The 19,044-nt window shown below is 41.6% G+C and overlaps 1 protein-coding gene across 1 annotated transcript; it reads right to left on the bottom strand.

Moving 5' to 3' along the window:
• Positions 1-264: 264 nt before the first annotated feature.
• PPP1R10 (protein phosphatase 1 regulatory subunit 10) lies at positions 265-18,701 on the bottom strand. Its single transcript, XM_075836384.1, has 20 exons — positions 18,294-18,701; positions 17,547-18,124; positions 9,737-9,854; positions 9,568-9,654; positions 9,037-9,172; positions 8,203-8,254; positions 8,016-8,093; positions 7,728-7,898; positions 7,541-7,643; positions 7,143-7,252; positions 6,860-6,960; positions 6,624-6,771; positions 6,365-6,520; positions 6,009-6,255; positions 5,802-5,877; positions 4,988-5,176; positions 4,731-4,857; positions 3,160-3,285; positions 1,632-2,066; positions 265-1,524 (listed from the first exon to the last, which is right to left on the bottom strand). Exons 3-20 carry the CDS (start codon positions 9,841-9,843, stop codon positions 1,418-1,420), a joined length of 2,556 nt encoding a protein of 851 aa, XP_075692499.1. The 5' UTR covers positions 9,844-9,854; positions 17,547-18,124; positions 18,294-18,701; the 3' UTR covers positions 265-1,417.
• Between the last annotated feature and the right edge of the window lie 343 nt (positions 18,702-19,044).

Below are 19,044 nucleotides of genomic sequence, written 5' to 3' on the forward strand. Positions count from 1 at the left end.
TAACCTTTTAAAAATACCTTGACGTTAGTGTGTCATGTCAGAAGTTTTAATCGGTGGGGGCCCAAGCACTGAGACCCCTAGCGATCGCTAAAAGGAAGCATCAGAAGCGCTGTGCCGGTTTGTTTCAGCAATCGGTGTGGGTCTAAGTGCTCAGACACCCCCCCCCATCAAAAACGTACTATGACATGTCAAAAGTTTTTAAAAAAAAAAAGTTTAGTTACCCTTTAAATCTAAGTTAAATAAGTGAAATCTGTCACAATACTGTTCAATCCACCTTCTCATTGGGTTTATTTATCATTTACAAAGTATACAAAAAAAAAAGAAAAACAAAAAACAAAAAAAACATGGAGTCAGGGCTCCCTCTAGGGGCCCATAAAAAGTAACAATTAAAAGAAATACAATATATTCTTGGACAGTTTTCACAGAAAACAAGGTTTACAGGATAGGACTCAGAGCCCCCTCCCATCCTGTGATGTTGATGGGTACAAAGGTCAGAGCCTGCCCTGTTAATACTGTATTTAAATACAGGGGGTGAATGACAAAGACCGTATTGAAGTGGTATCGAAACAGCAAAATTCTCATTGTATACCGATGGACAACGATGAGCTCCTCACGTGTCGGCCGCAATAGTATAAATACTCAGCATTATCTGTATATAGATACCCTGTACATTAAACAGAGCAGCATTTTCACTATATACATTGTACAGATGCTCAGCATCAATTGACATTATATATATTTAAAAAAAAAAAAAAATCTGTGGTTTCCAATGCCGGTAAAGGAGTCCATAACAATGCAAGTTTTTTGGAGTCTTTCCACATTAGTGTAGGGGATTAGTCAGTGTAATACTCGTTGTTCTTAGATGGTCGATGAAGAGTCACATTATACTGTTTAGTGTTTACACAGGGAAAGAAGATTTCTGTAGAAAGTGTAAAAATTTCCAGTGACAAAAGTAGCCGGGGGAATCGTAAAAGGTGCAAGTGAGCAGTGGGGAACGGAGGAGGAAAAAAATAAAAAAATGACACAAATCGGAGCAGTCATTTCTCCTTAAACCACATTCGCTTTCTTTCCTTATGCAGAGTTATTTTCGGGTTCCAATACACCCCCCCCCCCACCCCAACATTGGACATTTCCATCCTTTATAGTCTATGGTCAACGGAATAGATAAGAATTCCAAGATCACCCTGTGCTTGGTATTAGGCGCTTTGCTTTTTGTATTTTAATGTTATTCAAGTAGAGTCAAAGGTAATGTGAGGCAGGTGGAATTCTCTGCTCTTTCCTCAGAATAAATCAAAGTGAGGGAGAGTTTTGGGGCCTCACAGAAGCCATAATAAAAAAGAAAATCCAACAAGAATTTTCAAGTCAATTGTTCGCTTTCTGCCAGAAAACACTGATTAAAACAGTCTTTGGAGGGGTACTATAGAGGGGGGCCGTTGATGCCTGGATGGTAGAAGGCACAGCCATTTTCATATCGGCAATTTCCTTTGATCATGAAGTGCCGGCAGACAGGTCGAAGAGACATATCTGAAAACAAAAAGAAAATGGATTTATAATGGGACCGAAATATTACACAATATAGTAAGTGTAAAGAAATGAAAAAACGAAGAAATCATTTGAGTTGCTGGTCTTACCTCCTCCATGTCCATGCCCTCTGTGCTCGCCACCGTGCCCTCTGTGCTCGCCACCGTGCCCTCTGTGCTCGCCACCGTGCCCTCGGTGCTCGCCACCGTGCCCTCGGTGCTCGCCACCATGCCCTCGGTGCTCGCCACCATAACCTCTATGTTCCATTCCATGAGGTCCATCTCTTCCTCTACCAGGAGGGCCCCTTTCACCTCCTCTTCCGCCTCTTCCTCTGTATCCTGGCTCACCTCCTCTGCCACCTCTATTTCGGTGGAATGGAGGGGGAGGGGGAGGAGGAGGAGGTCCTCGATCTACCCTCATTCTACCTCTTCCTCCCATGTTTTCATGATGCTCGCCTCTCAGGTCATTAGGTGGGGGTTCCCAGTAACCGTCACGGGGAGGAGGGGGTCCAATCATTCGTGGACCACCAGGGGGTCCGTGTGGTCCTATAAAACAATTATATTTTTAGTCAAAGACAAATCATTGAGAACGGTTCCAATCACTATGTCGATCTTTAAAGGAAGGGTGTCGCGAAAAAATTTTTTTTTAGATACATTTGCTTTTAGTGTTTTATTAAAAAAAAAAGTTTCTTTATTTGTGTGTTTGTGTTTTACTTTTTTTTTTTCTTCAAACTTTTTACTTCTCTATGGGGGCTGCCATTTATTTTTCATCTCTGTATGTGTCGATTAACGACACATACAGACATGGAATACGGCACATACAGCCCCATAGTGAATGCGAACGGGAGCCGTTCCATTCACTATAGTGTACGCCGTCTATGTGGGAACGGCGCATGCCACACAGTCCAAATGGAAGGTCTTCGGCCGAGCAACATCCGGCGCCATTTTCTTGTGGAGTGGAAGCCGCGGCCGGACAGTAAGATGACTACTTCCGGTTGCGGCTTCCGAGCATGTGTCCAGAAGCAAGCGGAGGGAGAAGACGGACCGGAGGGAGAGGCGTCGGCGGCAGGAGCAGGTAAGTCATGGTTATGTATGTTTTGTGTTATAACCACTGTATATAAGCCTACTACACTGTGTATTCACTCAAAAAATTCAACCCCCTCCTTTCTCCTGGCACTAGCCAGGATAAGGGAGGGGGGATTCTGTGAGCTCACTAGAGCGAGTGTGTCTTCTCCAATTTTGCAGCATAAAGCAATGAGGTTGCTTTACCACATGCCAATGCTGCAATTTTGGGAATTGCTCCCTCTAGTGACCAGCACAGGGAAATGTTATAAATTAGAATCTAATTTATAATATTTCCTGACTTGTGGAAAAATGTAAAAAAATTATAACAATGTCTAATCATGTATACACTAACTGTTTAACTAAAAAAAAAAAAAATTTCTAGCCACACATTCCCTTTAATTAGGGCTCTATCGCTGAGAAGCTGAATTTGTGACGCTTGGAAAGGAAACTGCGGCGGTTCCAGACAGGTTCTGATATTTCACATATCTTCAGCTGTTGTCAATATATAATTTTAAAAGAAAGCTCAACGTAACGGACAAGAAAAAAAAAACAAAAACAATAACCCAAAACATACCGTGGTATGGTCCACCAGGCCCAGGTGGTGGAAAGGGCTGAGGTGGTGGTGGATGCGGTGGATTTTTTAGTCCTGGTGGTGGGAAGCCATTGTTGGGTGGCAAAGGTCCTGGCATTCCTGGCATAGCTTTAAAAATGGAAAGAACAGATTATTAGTCTTTGCAATAGCAAATAAGTTACTAATGTTTATACAGCAAAATGTGACATCCTCCTAGTTCCGTGGATGGTATCAGACTACTGGATTCAAAGAGGACCAGTCACCTCTCCGGACAGGTCTGTCTTTGTATATAATTGTATTTTCCATGAAATAACAATTCTGGAGCATCTTTTCTTAGGACTCAACAGTTCATCTGTTATTCCTCCTGAAAACGTATAAATATATCGACAGCCATGGGTTACCGTCGGGGGTGTGGTACTACACAGATTGACAACGTCCAATCAGTCTGAGGCCTTATCTACACGAGCGTGTTAAACGTCCGTGAGACGGCCGTTGAAACAACGGACCGTGTGAAGGGTCCGTGAGAAAATAGGACGTGTCCTATTTTTTCACGCATCCCTCCATAGACTCATCTAAGGGGGATGCGAGACATCGCGTCCCGCAGCGCAACGTTTTTCACGTCCGAGATGCACAACGCTCGTGTGAATCCGGCCGGTGAGTGAGACTGTAGTGAGACGCCTCTGACACGGGGAATTGTAAAAGCCAGTTGTCAATTTATTCATGCATTTCTAGGTGGAATAACAGAGGAACTACACAACACCGTTATTAGAATTATTTCATGGGGAATACAAGAGACATGCCAGGAGTCCTCTACTAAGAGACATGCCAGGAGTCCTCTACTAAGAGACATGCCAGGAGTCCTCTACTAAGAGACATGCCAGGAGTCCTCTACTAAGAGACATGCCAGGAGTCCTCTACTAAGAGACATGCCAGGAGTCCTCTACTAAGAGACATGCCAGGAGTCCTCTACTAAGAGACATGCCAGGAGTCCTCTACTAAGAGACATGCCAGGAGTCCTCTTTAAATAGTCTAGATGGTGTCAAGGCACAAGATGTCCCCATAATTCTGAAAACTATTCAATAGCCCAGTCCAAGTGCAAAAATTAGATTAAAATAATTATATCTACCTATTAAAATTTAAATCAGCCTGCTTTCCCCTTTTTGTAACCATTCTGTGCTTTTCAGCAATGTCTTTACGATAACCGGTTTTCTTTACCCCTATTTAACATTTATGCAAAGAGCGGCACAAATAATCTTTTAAAATCTTAAAAAAATCTCAAAACTGTCTATTAAGAAGGGGGATGTACAAGGTTAGAATCACATGGCTGCGGTCTTCCGGAAACCGCGCCACACCTGTCCACAAGTTGTGTGTGGTTTGAAGATCAACTCCATTTACTTCGATGGAGCTGAGAAACAATACCAGACACAAATCGGACAAAAGTCGCCATGTTTTTGTTTTTTTAACAAAGCACAACCCCCTTTAAGTGTAGACGTACAAGACAAAGATGTAAAATGACACTTCTGTATGGAAGAGGGTAGACATTTATTCATGGAATGCAACTCGCTGGCACTTACGTGGTCCTGGTGGTGTCTGGTTTGGATTTAGCGTCTGACTTTGTAACGATCCAAGCAGTAGTTTTATTTTGTCGGAAAAATCTGGCTGTTTCATCAAATCTTCGGTGTTTGCATTACCCTGAGCAGTCTAATAAAACACGAAAAAATGTCATTCAAAAATAAACTAGAGCACTGCAAATCATTAGCAGAAACCGTCCCAACTGCGGTCCTGAACAGCCATCCTATATAAAGATCTCATGTGCATTATTTTCGCTTACTATTATGGACGTCAGGATCTCCTGCATCGCGTCTGGCAAGGGACTAGTTTGGGCCTTTGTATTTCCCATGCTGCCCATTAGGTTAGCCAGAACAGGAGGCAATTTAGCACCGCCAGACAAATCTGGGGATTGAGAAGCTCCACTCTGATCCATAGGCTCAATATAGGACTCATCATCAACGGCACAATCCTATGGAAGAATTAACGTTGGTTAATGTAAACAGGTATGCAACCGTGCGAGTACGATGAAAATGGTTGAGGAAAAAAATAAATAAAAATAAATAGTTGCACTGAATGAAAACACTAATTATGGATCACAAGTCAAAAGCACCAGCTCCAGCAGAAACCCTCATGAAGAGATGGGTATTGCTGGTCCATAACTGACAATACATTGGGGACCTGGAGTCTAGCTTCAGCTATTCAAGGGTTTTTGCCATCAGGGACATGACATATCCACAGGATATGCCATAAATATCAGATAGATGCAAGTCCCACCTCTGGGACCCGCGCCTACCTCTAGAACGGGGCCCCATAAACCCCATTCTACCAATCTGTGCTCCGGCTGACGCGTGAGATTCCCGATCACTTTATTTTTCATGGTCGGGAATCACATGCGTCAGCCGGAGCACAGAGCGGTAGAACAGGGTTTAGGGGGCCCCGTTCTAGAGACTGGCGAAGGTCCCACATTTGTGGCATATCCTGTGGATATGCCATAAATGTCCCTGATGGGAAAACCCCTTTAAGCCAGCCAAGAAAGGGAAATATAAGAGATCTGTATAGTGAGAACTGGTGGTGGAAAACGGTTTAGAACTTACCTCATCCAGTGGTATGAGTTTTGGAGGTGATGGTTCATAAGGCTCTGGGTCTGGCTCATGTGGCGTGTCAGGAACACTGTAGTGGGTAAGAAAAAAAATTATATTTCCAATTTCCACAGAATATGGTTATTTCCACTGCCTTGTTTTCCTGGGAAATACTAACATTTTAATGACAAAAAAAACAAATACAGTTGAAAATGTGTATACCTCTCTTTGGATAAAAAGATCTCCTGCAGAATACCCATCTCTCGCTCAGCTTGGGTTTGCCTCTCAGTGCTGTTGCTACCAGCTTGTACAAGGGTTCCTATAATCAACAGGGGTCTCGGTAGTACCCAGGGTGTGACTTCTTCCATAGTATCGTGGCTAAGCCGTCGGGCATTTTGGAAAGCACGCCGGTCCATCAGCATTTCTCGTTTGGCAGCTTCACCAAAGTCCTTGATCTTATTAACATTAACTGTAAAAGAAAGATAATAGAAATAAAGTGAATATATTGTGGACCAGGCAGGTCTATACACAACTATAAGGTTTAATAGTAAGTACAGTAATTATTTGTTATCGCATACCTCTCTCGGTTTCATCCAGCTCAAAGTAGAAGTACTCCCGTAGGCGAGTCTCATCCTGCCAGGTGACAGTTTTCCTCTTTTTTCCCTTCTTCGTCAATTCAGGGACTTCTGGTTCATTAGGTTTGACTTCTGTTGGGGCCGGTGCAGGAGTAGAGACTACAAAAAAAAAAAAAAGTAGATATACAAGATAAAGTTACATTGCATGAAATCAGGAAACCATAAGAAACAGAACGAGAAAATCAGCAGGACAAGGCCTTACTTTCCATGGGCTCTGGAAGTTCTACAGAAGGAACTGGAGTCCCAGGTCTCTCCACTTCCATCCCCTCAGCTGGTGGCTCTGGATCAGGAGAAGATGGCTTGCTCACATTGGTTGCATCTCCTTGAGGCTTGCTATCAAATGGACTGGACTGCAAGTACAAAAGGTACAATTATAGATACAGATAAGGAAGTAACAACGTTATCTAGAAACTGGGCACAAACTGCACCGGAACTAACCTTATTGCTGGTCGGAGAAACTGCTTTTTTCTTCTTTTTGATCTTTATTCCAGGAATGGGGGCAGAATTCAGAGCATCCAGAAAACCTAAACTCTCCATGGCTGGAGAAAGTCATGAAATTGATTATTTGAGGGTATGACACAGAGGAAAGGACAAAATTACTGCTAGAAAGGACACAGCTATGAAATGGGACAAGGGAAGTCACCACAACCATTAGGGTGGAAAACAGATTAGCATGAAGAACGCAGTCAATATGGAAACATCTATTAGGCTAGATACATACGCTGAGGAGGAATGATCTTGACTTTGATTTCTTTGGTAGTATTTGGCGTAATATTGAGAGGTTTGTACTTTTTCTCAGCAGGAGCAGCATCGGTGGCGGAGGGTACAGGTCTGGTGGGAAAATACATGCGTGAGTTAATGCTACAGTCAACACACACGCTGCCTTACAAAGTCAGAAGACTAAAAAGATTGAATAGTCCAGGATGTATCTCAGCAGCACTTTATTATACAATCCTTGGCAAGAGCGTGCACGTCTGGTGAAACCGATTGTTTTGTTAGATACAAGTTTGTGCCACAGGCCTCAGTGATTTAAAAAAAATGTATTAACATTTCCAGCGGCCACTTCCTCTGTACAGGCAGAAAATCAATCATCGAAAACAATCAAACCTTTTTGCTTACCCCTGCCTCTTTACTGGGACTGGCTTCAAGTATTTGTCAGATATAACAGGAACAATTGTTGGTTTCTTGCTGGGTGCAGGAGATGGAGCTTCAACTTCAAGACCTGCCAGATGAAAATAGGTAAACCGTCAAACAAACATATTAATTTGAGAGAAACAAAGGAAATGTTCATAGGGATGTCACTCACCAGTGGATCTGAATTTCGCATGACTTGGGGCTGTAGTGCGCTGGATCTTTGGCTTCTCTTTCTTCTTATCACCTGGATCCTCAACTCGAGACTCAATTTTTGTCTCTGCAATCTTATCAGCAATAGGTGATCGCACTTTTGCTTCTTCTTTCTTTTTCTTTTTTTCCTTTTCTATTAGTGTAAAAACACAAGAAAACGTAGGTGAGGAGAGACGAAACACTCAGGTAGTGAACTATAAAGACAATAACGACAAAGGCTTTTTCATGGCAGAAAGCGATTTCATCTTACCTGGAGGCAGGAGGTTGCTCTGAGTTCGGATAACATTCATCCAGTCATTCACCAAAACCCCCGCTAACTTTCGAACCTCTGAGAGTAAATTAGAAGAAGAAACCAATTTAGTTTTTTAGTCTTTCAATGCAATAGGATGCAGCAAACTGAGGCTGCAGTCCAGAAGTACATTCACATCATATCTTACCTTCATCCTCACTAGTTTTGCTGAGCTGCTTGACTAATTTTGCGGTGTTGTTCTGTGGAGACAAAAACAGGAGAAATGTTAGAGAATACAAAAATCTCTACAGAATTTGGACAGTGCTCAAATACTAGAACCTACTTTTCTAAACATATCGGGAGTTCCCTAAAGGAAAATCCCACCCTAAAGCGGTTGTCTGGTTGAAAAAAACAAAAACATTTTCATATATGCTAGAAGACAATTCTGTGATAATAGTGGGGGAGGTCCCTGTTCAGGACCCTTATCTAATAGCCACAGCAGAGAATGGAGTGGCTGCAAAGTGTCTTCAACTCTGGAGGACCCGGCACAGCCATGCATTACATAGACAGCCCATTGATTTATTGTCTAATGCTTCATTTCCCCTGTGGTGGCGCTGTAGGGGAATTGATCACTTGCTGCCAGGTGTTAAAATCTGTAGTCTGCTGAAAGATTCTCAATGAAACCACAGGAAATCTTAATTTTTCACCAAGTCATGCATTGGACTCTTCCTATGGCTAATGGCAAAAGAAAATAATAATACCAATTTAACTATTAATATAAAAGTGGGATTAAATGGAGCCTAAAACAATTTACTTTTTAGTACGTAGCTGTACAGGCTCCATCAGATGTGTATGGAGATATATACCTCCATAGCTACAGTCCGATGGAGCGTGACAGGACTCATGGATCTGTATGAAAAAAAAAACTCTGTAGGTGATCAGGGGCATACAAGGTACAGTAGAGGGCTCATGCACCTCGAGGGAAGCGCCATCATGGTTCTGTACAAAACAGCCGTAATGTGCTTGAATTCGGTTTTCTTACCAGCTTCAGGTGGTCCACGGTCAGAGGTAAGTGCTGCAGTGTAAGAAGAATCTGGTGGAGCAGTGGGCTGTTGTTATTGGTGCGGGCGTAAGTCAACCAATTATTTAGCAGCTTGTATCCACCAACACGAATAAACCTGAAAGCCAAACATCAAACAAAAGGTTTAATTTCAAGGTCGACCATTCGTCTATCCGCTAGAACTGTTCTTGTTAAAAATGTCTATTTATTTTTTTTTTTTTTAAAGGAACCTTTACCTTGCCATACACAGCTATCCCTTCTACATTAATGAGGCATTATTACCATGAGGTCACGAGAACTATTATACCATCTAATTATTTGTATACTCCTAATGTTATTTATAAAAATGAAGAGCGGTGAGAAGTGTACCTCGACTGGAAAATTCACCTTTGATCACTTATTTTAGAGATCTTTATATTTTGTGAATTATTGTGCAATTGCAGTTTACTTTATATATAAAACAATTACTATAATAATAAGAAAAACTAAAATATATAGTCTTATGTCACTTACTTTGATAGAACTTCAGGGGCTTGCGTCTGAAGGATAATGTTAAGGTAGATACACCGGCTCACCAACTTTTTAGAATCTTTCATTAAGCTGAGGGAAACAATTGGGACCCTTAGAGACCAAAGGAAAACTAAAATTCCATATAAAGAAATGAACATCTAGATACACCTACTTGTAAATTTTGGCCATTGCATCAACAGCTTTCGCTTCTCCTCCTTGACCAATGAGAAAGTCTATCCCCTTCAAGAGCTCAAGGGGGTCTATCGGTCCGGACCCCATATTGTTAATGGCTAAGAAAATAAAAGAGGGGGAATTAATTTACAAGTTGGCTTAGAGCAGGTTGTGAATAATACACGATTAAATTATTCTAGTCACACTTGTGTTGTAAGAGATCTGTTCTACCTTCTTTTTCACCAAAATTAAACCAGATCCCAGAGGAATCAAGACAAAAAGGCTGAAAGGGAAATGTCTGGTTTGGGTTTTAGTTTTTTCAAATTAAACAATTTTTGATTTATAGTAGAAAAGAAGGTTCCCAAAAGTAGCATATGAAACAAAGAATGGGGATTAAAAGGGCACTTCAGATATTTTATGGAATTAATGCAAGGGAGAGCGGGTTCCTATGTATGAACCAAGCTTGAGCCCTACATGGGTTAATAATTGCACTCCTGGAAGGAAATCGTTAAAGGCTGTCCTAATGTTAGTGGTGCAGTCTGCGCCATTAGAAGACACCTACACCTACACCAAGGTAACGGCTTACCAGCTCTGAGGCTAAAGTACCATATATAAGAGACTCGCCAATGTTTAATGGTTCATGCACGCGGTCATATTTCAGCTCCAAGCATGTGCTGTACATTTAGACCCAGGGATGGGATTAGATTCTGTCCATGGCAGTAAACATACAGCACATGACGGAGCAGTAATATGGCAGAGTGCACGAGCCTAAAAACATGGGGTTATTGGAGAATATTCAAAAATATGGGGACATATATTTTGCTGTTAGGTTCAATTCAGAAGCGCACATACAGCTATACCCCGATTCTGGTACATGACTTATGCCGGCCAGAACACCAACACTTATAGTATTGTCATTAGGCCATAGGGATATAGACCTATATTAGGAGACATACAGGTTATAAATAACTACACTTGTTGACTATATAGGGTAACATGAGAAGCGTCAGCCTTCCAGTACTAATCTCGCAGAATGTTAGGCTGGCAGTAGCGTGGGGTTAAGGCTAGATTCACATCGCATGTGGGGTTTACATTCGGAAGTAGCCGCCAATGTTAAAACATACGTATGCAACATGCTATAGACAGTTGTACTGAAAAAACCGCAGTCAGCTATGCTTTTCAATACACTTGGAGAGGTGTGCGTATAGATCAGGGCCAAATGTATGCCAATAGGACACCCTTTAGGCATGTTTGCCCATTAAGGCCTCCGGCATGTCAGTGTATATGCCAACAGTACACCACAAACATGGTGTGAATCGAGCCTTACCTATAGATTCTTGACATATGACACTAGTTCAGCCACACTCCACTTTTTTTGTAAATTGCTAATAGTTTCACGCTAGTCAGTGAGTGTTATTCGCATTTCCTTACAATCTGCCACATTAATGCGTGTGATGTTATAGTAAGTGGCTCATAATTACATCACTAGCTAGTCTGATCTATAGGCTCTAGTGTTCATTAGAAATTGATATATCTTACAAGTTGATGAGCATGCAGTCAATAAGACATTGTAGATACAGGAATAATATATATCTCTCATCTTAATCCTTATAATGAATGTGAGCAGTTACAGGTTTAGAACTGGCGTCAGGCGGAGAAACGTTTTTTGTACTGGCCTGAGAACATTTACAAACAAACTTTCAAGATATCAGTTGCGTACTTCCTACCCAGGGCTTGTTCATCGTGTTTTTTATTTTAACCAAAAATGTGATAAGATACCAGCAGGCGCTATGCTCATGTACAAATGTTTTAGCCAGTCCCATTTTTGGAAAAAACAACATGCATAGAGTATGGAGCGGACATGTGAACTACCCCTGAAGTTTAGGAATATGCCAAAGGATCTCATTGAAAGTTATTTTGGGCAAAAAGTCCAATTACAGATTTGAATGACAGTTTACAGTATATTATTCTCTTGTAATGGTCAGTTTAGATCGGCTACAAATATCATTTTGGACTCTGGAAATGGGGCACAGTTCAGCATTGAGGCAAGTGGTCGATAAAGCTGCAGAGAACATGGGTCAGTGTTATGCTGGGTTTCGACAATTATGGTGGTTGAGACGGGGGAAAAAAAAATTGCTTATATCCTTACTAGGAACGTCAGACGAATGAAACAAGTTAGACGTCGAGTGTACAATACTCAGAAAAAATAAATTAAAAAAATGATCTATATTGTTAACACTGAAAGTCTAGGCACAAGACTCTTCCTGCAGGATGACTTGAGAAAGTGCTTGACGGCAAAGATCCGGGCTCAGGCACTTCAGTTAACAGAGTATTTCAGTCCTTGTGTAACATGTTGTCAGACACTAATCATTTTGTTTTTCCACGGTCGTCTGGTAGGGGGCGCCATAGAGACTTTATAAAGGAGAAGTTTCTTCCTTCATCACTGAGGGACCGGTTGTTCCTAGATTAGTTCCCTGCAGAGACGGAGCTTAGCACACAACACTAGAAATCCCACTGACATCCATCCACAGCACACACTACATACAGTATATGGTGTAACAGTAGCTTCCCTTCTGATGGAACTTGCTGGACATGTCACACTTTGTAACTATTTTGTGTTTGCCAATTATACAATGTAACTTAAATGCATGTCAGCACTTTGTGCATAGCTCATATGACTTTACTTAAAGGGATACTCCCAATTTAGACATTTATGGCATATACTGTGGATATTCCATTAATGTCTGATAGACCCCAGCTCTGGGACCCACACCTATATTGAGAACGTGGATCTCTCAACTCCCCCCCCCCCTTCGCATGGTGTAGCAGCCGCAAGCTGCCGATTCCAGGTGGGAACTAGTGGAGCGGGGGCTGCATTCTGTTCAATGGAAGTTACAGAAACAGCCGAGCAAACGCTGCTCAGCTGTTTCCATAACTCCCATAGAACAGCACGCATGCAGCACCCTCTACACTAGACCCTACCAGGAATTGGCAGATTGCAGCCGTCACACAACGCAAAATGGGGTTTAGGGGGATCCCCATCCTAGATATATAGAATCTATGATTTTCTGGCATATACTGTGGATATGCCATGTCTCAGTTGGTAATACCCCTATAACAAGTAAATATGTTCACATCACGTTTTTGCCCTATGTTTAGCGTGTACACCAGTGAAGATCCTAACGTACATGCTAAATGTGTCCATAGGGTTCCATTAGCACGACTGAAGTCAAAAGAGTGTCCTTTTGGCCTCTATATACCTTTTTTTTTTTAAAGGTATCGAATATGCTACTCCGTAGAACGGGATAGCATAAAATAATGTATAGCGTGAGGTATACATTTGTCAAACAGAAGCCTATGGGTCACGGATGCCACTGTAAGGTATACGTTACAGGCATTGATTAAACATATATGGCAAGAGCATGTCATAACGTATGTGTTAAGCAGATGCCATATTAGCCAACGGGTGACAGATGCCGCTGTACGGGCCTATTCACATCCGCGTCAGGCTTCTGTTCATCGCTTCTATTCGACCTTTATGTCGGAGGATCCGATAAACCGAAATCATAGCTTCTGTTTGCATCACCATTGATTTCAATGGTAATGCTTCCCTTGGAGTTGGTTTCCGTTTGGTAAAGTTTCCATTTTTTTTTTTTCACGTAAACAATAGCGTAGTTGACTATGCTATTGTTTCTACAAAAAAAAAAAAAAACCTGAAACTCCACAGATCTAAAACTGCAACGGAAGCATTACCATTGAAATCAATGGTGATGCAAACGGAAGTTATGGTTCCGGTTTATCGGTTCCTGCGACGGTAAGGTCGAACAGAACCGATGAACTGAAGCCCGACGCGGATGTGAATAGGCCCTTAGGCATGCGTCACAGCCTACATTTACCGTATACATCAGTATACGTTAAAAGTAGGTTAAAAATGTGATATGAATGGGGCCTAATTAACGCAGCAGCACACTGGCCAGCCGAACATGTACTATACATTGAAGTACTTAGAGGTTGTATGAGATTAGAAAGAAGTCTGCTTTTCTTTTTCCTTAGAAACCAAGCCCCTCGTCAACTGGCTGCATCTGGTATTGCAGGTTAGAACCATTTACTCAAATAGTGCTAAACTGCAGTATCAGACACAACCCATGGTCAGGCATGGCGCTGTATCTGGGGGAGGGGGCAAACCGGTTTATTTTTTTTATATTTTCATACAACCCCTTTAGCTAGAGACTTTAACATGCGTGCAGCATGTGTCGGCCTCATGAGCATGCACTTCGAGTTGATCAAGGAAAAGTTGGTGTATTTCAAGCGTTAAAAAACACATTCATTCATACGCACGCACATTCATTCATACGCACGCACGCACATTCATTCATACGCACGCACATTCATACGTACATACGCACGCACATTCATACGTACATACGCACGCACATTCATACGTACATACGCACGCACATTCATACGTACGCACGCATTCATACGTACGCACGCACATTCATACGTACGCACGCACATTCATACGCACATACATACGCACGCACGCACATTCATACGCGCGCACATTCATACGCGCGCACATTCATACGCGCGCACATTCATACGCGCGCACATTCATACACGCGCACATTCATACACGCGCACATTCATACACGCGCACATTCATACACGCGCACATTCATACACGCGCACATTCATACACGCGCACATTCATACACGCGCACATTCATACACGCGCACATTCATACACGCGCACATTCATACACACGCACATTCATACACACGCACATTCATACACACGCACATTCATACACACGCACATTCATACACACGCACATTCATACACACGCACATTCATACACACGCACATTCATACATACGCACAGACACGCCAGGGGTATTATCTTACCAATACTTGAGCTGGACTCATCTGAAGGACCATCCTCTAATCCATTCATTACACGCAATGATGAAAGCCGTAAGAGTTGTCCCTGTGCTAAAAGCAGTCACACGGCCGCCACAACACCAAAAGTATAAACGCTGGCTTCATGTTACTCACCCCGTGTTTCCTGGTAACTTTTATGGCAAAAAAATGTAACAAGTAAAAAATAAAAAAAGGCTTCTTTGGAAAGATGGTTAGCCACATCAGAGCTAAAAGGCTCCATACTTAATATATGAGACACAAATACTGGCATAAGTAATATCAGTGACGTGCATAACATTAATCAATTTCAAATGAGTATAATTCTGTAGAAACGTAAAAGCAAACAAAAGTCTCGAAGATGAGGACCATCGTCGAGCACCATAAATCATCATCTGGGGAAAAAAAGTCAAACGCTCATAAATGAACTGAAATCTTATTATCTAAAGTACGAAGGGGCCTCGTCCCGTGCAATTCAGAAGAATCTGCAGTGGATACGAAATGGTTCATGGCTTCTCTCCACAAAAAGGGGAGAACCTATGTCGGGAGAGCAACAACCTAGACTACTTTACACACAGATATGAGATAGATCAAGAATATATATAGATCGATCTATAAATATTATTTTTAAATATCTAGATTTTAATTATCTAGACCGATAGTTAGTAAAGGATGCTCAGCCATATCTGTGCATGGTTTCTACGGGAGAATAAAAAAATATTGTACGACTATAGAGATTCATACACTGAGACTAAGCATAAAAAATGCAACCCACAAATATGCTGATTTTCTTGTCCCTCTTGCCAAACCCCCCCCAAAATTGTAAAACCTAAATTTTAAGACATACCTGAAATGCCAAGGTGTAAAAAAATTAAATAAAAACGTGCTCACTTGTATAGATCTAGTAAAAATACATTTCGGATGTCAAACAAAAATCTGCTGTGTTGCTCAGTATTTGCTACAACAGAATACAATTTCATTAGTAGGGATCAAAAACGGAACTACAGGTCAATGAGCAGAATGTTTAAAAAAATAAATAAATATATAAGCAATATATGATCAGTATGTTCAGTGTTACTTTAGAAAAAACTAAAATATATAAAAAGCAAAATATGATCAGTATGTTCACCATTACCTTAAAGAAAAATCTAAATGGCTAAACCGTATAAACATATGTACGTAAACACGTCTGTGGCAAACGACCTATTATTGGACAAATCTATATAATCTATCATAGTGCGCTAATCTGCAGGAAGATAAAGTAGTAGCTCGCAGTATAAGACGGTGCTCGGAAGACCCATGACTATTACTGTCTGGCCTCTTTTCTTCCCCCCTCTGCTCCTCTATCATCGTTTTCAGCTGTCTGGACGAGTAGAGGGCATTTGTAGATGAAACGAGGGCGTTCCTAGGAGCTGATCTGAGGGCCAACCCACTGCAGCTCCACCGTCCGCCCAAGCTGAAAACAAAGGAGGGACAGGAGCCATTTTGCTGTTGGGACAAGCAAGAGCTTAGAAACAAGCACGGCAGCCATCTTGGAGAAATGATCTGAAGCTCGAGATTAGCACAAGGCAAAAAAAAAAACAAAAAACAAACCACCATGCAATAAAAAATTCAGCAAGCTAAAAAAAAAAAATCAAAAATCAAATGTTTAAAAAAAAAAAGTTATAATTTTGCCACAACAAACAAACAGCCACCTATTCTACAAACATAAAAAAAAACAAAAAACTATGCATATAAAAAAGAACCAACTAAGATGAAATGTGTGTTGTGGCAGGTAAACGGTTATTATGAAATGCCAAGCACGTCTAAGAGGTCTCGGAGAAAGGGATATACATAAAACTAATGACATAGATCAACAACTCTATAGATATGTATTCCTATGGTCACACGGCCTAAGACACAGTCATGACTTTAATAATCCTACGCTGCACAGATGCCCCCCCCGAGCCCAGAACTACTTCTCGTAGGGTTGGCAATCTTTATTGCTAGATTGCATGCAATTCTCTTAGGTAATTTTGCCCGGCTGCTCTAGCCGAAAACCATAATTGGACCCCACTGCTGTGTAAATATTAATTCCTTAAGGACGTCAAAATAAGTTATGTCGAGCCAAAACAGCAAAATCGAATGAGCGAGGGAATAAAATATAAAGTCTCCGTAGATGTCGTAGCTTATCGTCCATTATCCTAACCCTTCCATATCATTGATTTACGTCTCTACTTCTCTTCCTGCCTGGTCGGGAATATCTCGCCATTCACCATCCTCGGGTTCATTTCTGCAACGTCTCTCCCTGCAATCTTTATGTACAGATTGCTCATGGATCTTTCGGGGGTGGTCTCATCCTGGAAAACGCTTAATACTTTTCCCTTTCTTCCTCCTCTGTATTAAGATACAATCTTGTCTCCCACACAGAGATGAAGCTTTATGACCATCACTCCCAACATCATCTCTAGTGTGGGAGCTCATTTTTCTACATGATAGAAAAATAGATAAAGTATTTACGGCTCATAAACGCCTGTGTATCCGACCATCTAGTCCTATATATCTTCTCGTCTATGTACGGACCATATCAAGAGACTTATGAGCAGTAACGTTGAAGATGCATGCCAAAATTACAGATACACGTGATGGCGCCGAGAAGCAAAAAAAAATTAGGAGGGGGTTAATAAATTCTCTGCAGCTTTAGTCTTTGCCTCAATGATTCAGACTGTGCCTTTCAGATAGTGATACCATATTCCTAGAGTCCATAGATATTCATAGTACTGGGATATCATTGTAGCCCATCAAGGGCTTATATGAAGCAGTGGATATAGGTTTTCGGATGGGTGGGGGTATAGATTTAAAAAAAATATATAGCTGGTTTTCCAAGGTCGTTCAAAAATGCAACACTTACTATCCAAAACTTTCCTCCTGTGCGTCGTACGTAGGTATTGGGCTAAAAACAGAAGGAAAAAGGTAATGGGGGAGGGGAGGGGGGTGTATACGAGAATCCTTTAAGTAGACAATGTGCCTCATTTACGACCACATGTAAAAAGCTGTGGTGGCCATGTTAGAAAGGGCGTAGCAATTCACGCTGATGGAAAAAATCCAATAGATTTCCTTTGAATTGCTCAAAAATTAAGAAAAATCTATAGAATTCGAGGCTTTGGAGGATATAGGTTATCTTTCAGCTAGAAAAACCGGTGACTAGCGTTTATTACCAACGTTATTCTATAGACTAAACCGCCCTAGGTTAGATTACGGTGGAAGAACTTTTTTTTTTTAATAAAAGCGGCACAAGATTATATGGGAGAGGAGGGGAAAAATTGTATAGAAGTTGTATGAAGAGGTTTCCTTGAGCAATTTGATCTTCAGACTCATCCAACAAAAATGGGAGGGGGGAGGGGAAGCTTCTGGTTCTTTAGTTATTAATCTTTAACTAAGGTCCATAGTCATGGTGGAGATGTAGAAACCCAGAATGTTCGTGAAGACCTGTGAGGAAAGAAAGAAGCATATTAAGTACATGGCAAACAGAAGACACGACAAATAATGGCGTCTGAACAAACAACGAGGACAAGAAATGGCGGCTGGTAGGGATAGACGGACACGACGGGGGAGGGGAATTTGCTAGCAGAGATCGCAGTTTCAAGAACCAACGTACCTGACGACGAAGCCTGGAATGGCGGGTTGGTGACGCAATCACATTTATATAGGCTCGTCACGTCAGAGGGGGCGGAGGAAGCCCGACGCTCAAATAAGGAACGTGATTGGCTAAAAGAGCCCGGGCAGATTTTCAGCCAGGTTAGCGACTGGTGACGTCGCACGGCTAACCAATGAAGTGCCGTCTAACCGCCAACGAACGTGACCCGCCCGTGGACTTTGCCTCGACGATTAAACGTTTATATGATTTTAACACTCGATCAACCGAATAGATCCTTGTACTCCTTCATCCATACGACCAAAGCTGTTTTACAACGGCGGAAAAAGGAGGCAAAATATCGATATATATTGTGTTTGAAGCAATTCTTAGCTGGGGTGACGTAATGGCGTTAACGCCCTTCTTGTTACTGGCACATCCACTAGAGCGCAAGCTGCCGTACTTATATCGTCTCTGCTGGAAGACATTTTGTGTGAGCCATCGTCCTTATGCAAGGGTAGTCTTCAGAAAAATGGCGCCGTTAGTAGCTAACAATCACTCACGTGTCCTATAATTTTAATGTCTATTTAATGAGCTCTATAAAGCCTTCATAACCGTTTACATACTATACATAATATATTATATACATAATAATAAAGCATCGTTACTATAGGAAGAAGTCTGTGAAGAGCCATTATTTGAAACGTGGATGCTGAAACGAACAGTTTTTTACCAACAATGTCAATAAAGTTAATGCCATAGCAACAAATTTTGA

This window comes from Rhinoderma darwinii, chromosome 8 (assembly GCF_050947455.1).
Source record: "Rhinoderma darwinii isolate aRhiDar2 chromosome 8, aRhiDar2.hap1, whole genome shotgun sequence".
Taxonomy (NCBI): Eukaryota; Metazoa; Chordata; class Amphibia; order Anura; family Rhinodermatidae; genus Rhinoderma; species Rhinoderma darwinii.

Bases quoted from the DNA above. Each gene is read 5' to 3' on its own strand.
- PPP1R10 (XM_075836384.1), bottom strand. From the start codon at position 9,843: ATGGGGTCCGGACCGATAGACCCCCTTGAGCTCTTGAAGGGGATAGAC. The intron at 7,253-7,540 runs GTAAGCAAAAAG...TTTTCCCACCAG, and splicing joins GTCCCAGTAAAGAGGCAGGG to ACCTGTACCCTCCGCCACCG. The intron at 6,961-7,142 runs GTATGTATCTAG...GACTTTCTCCAG, and splicing joins CAAGATCATTCCTCCTCAGC to CCATGGAGAGTTTAGGTTTT.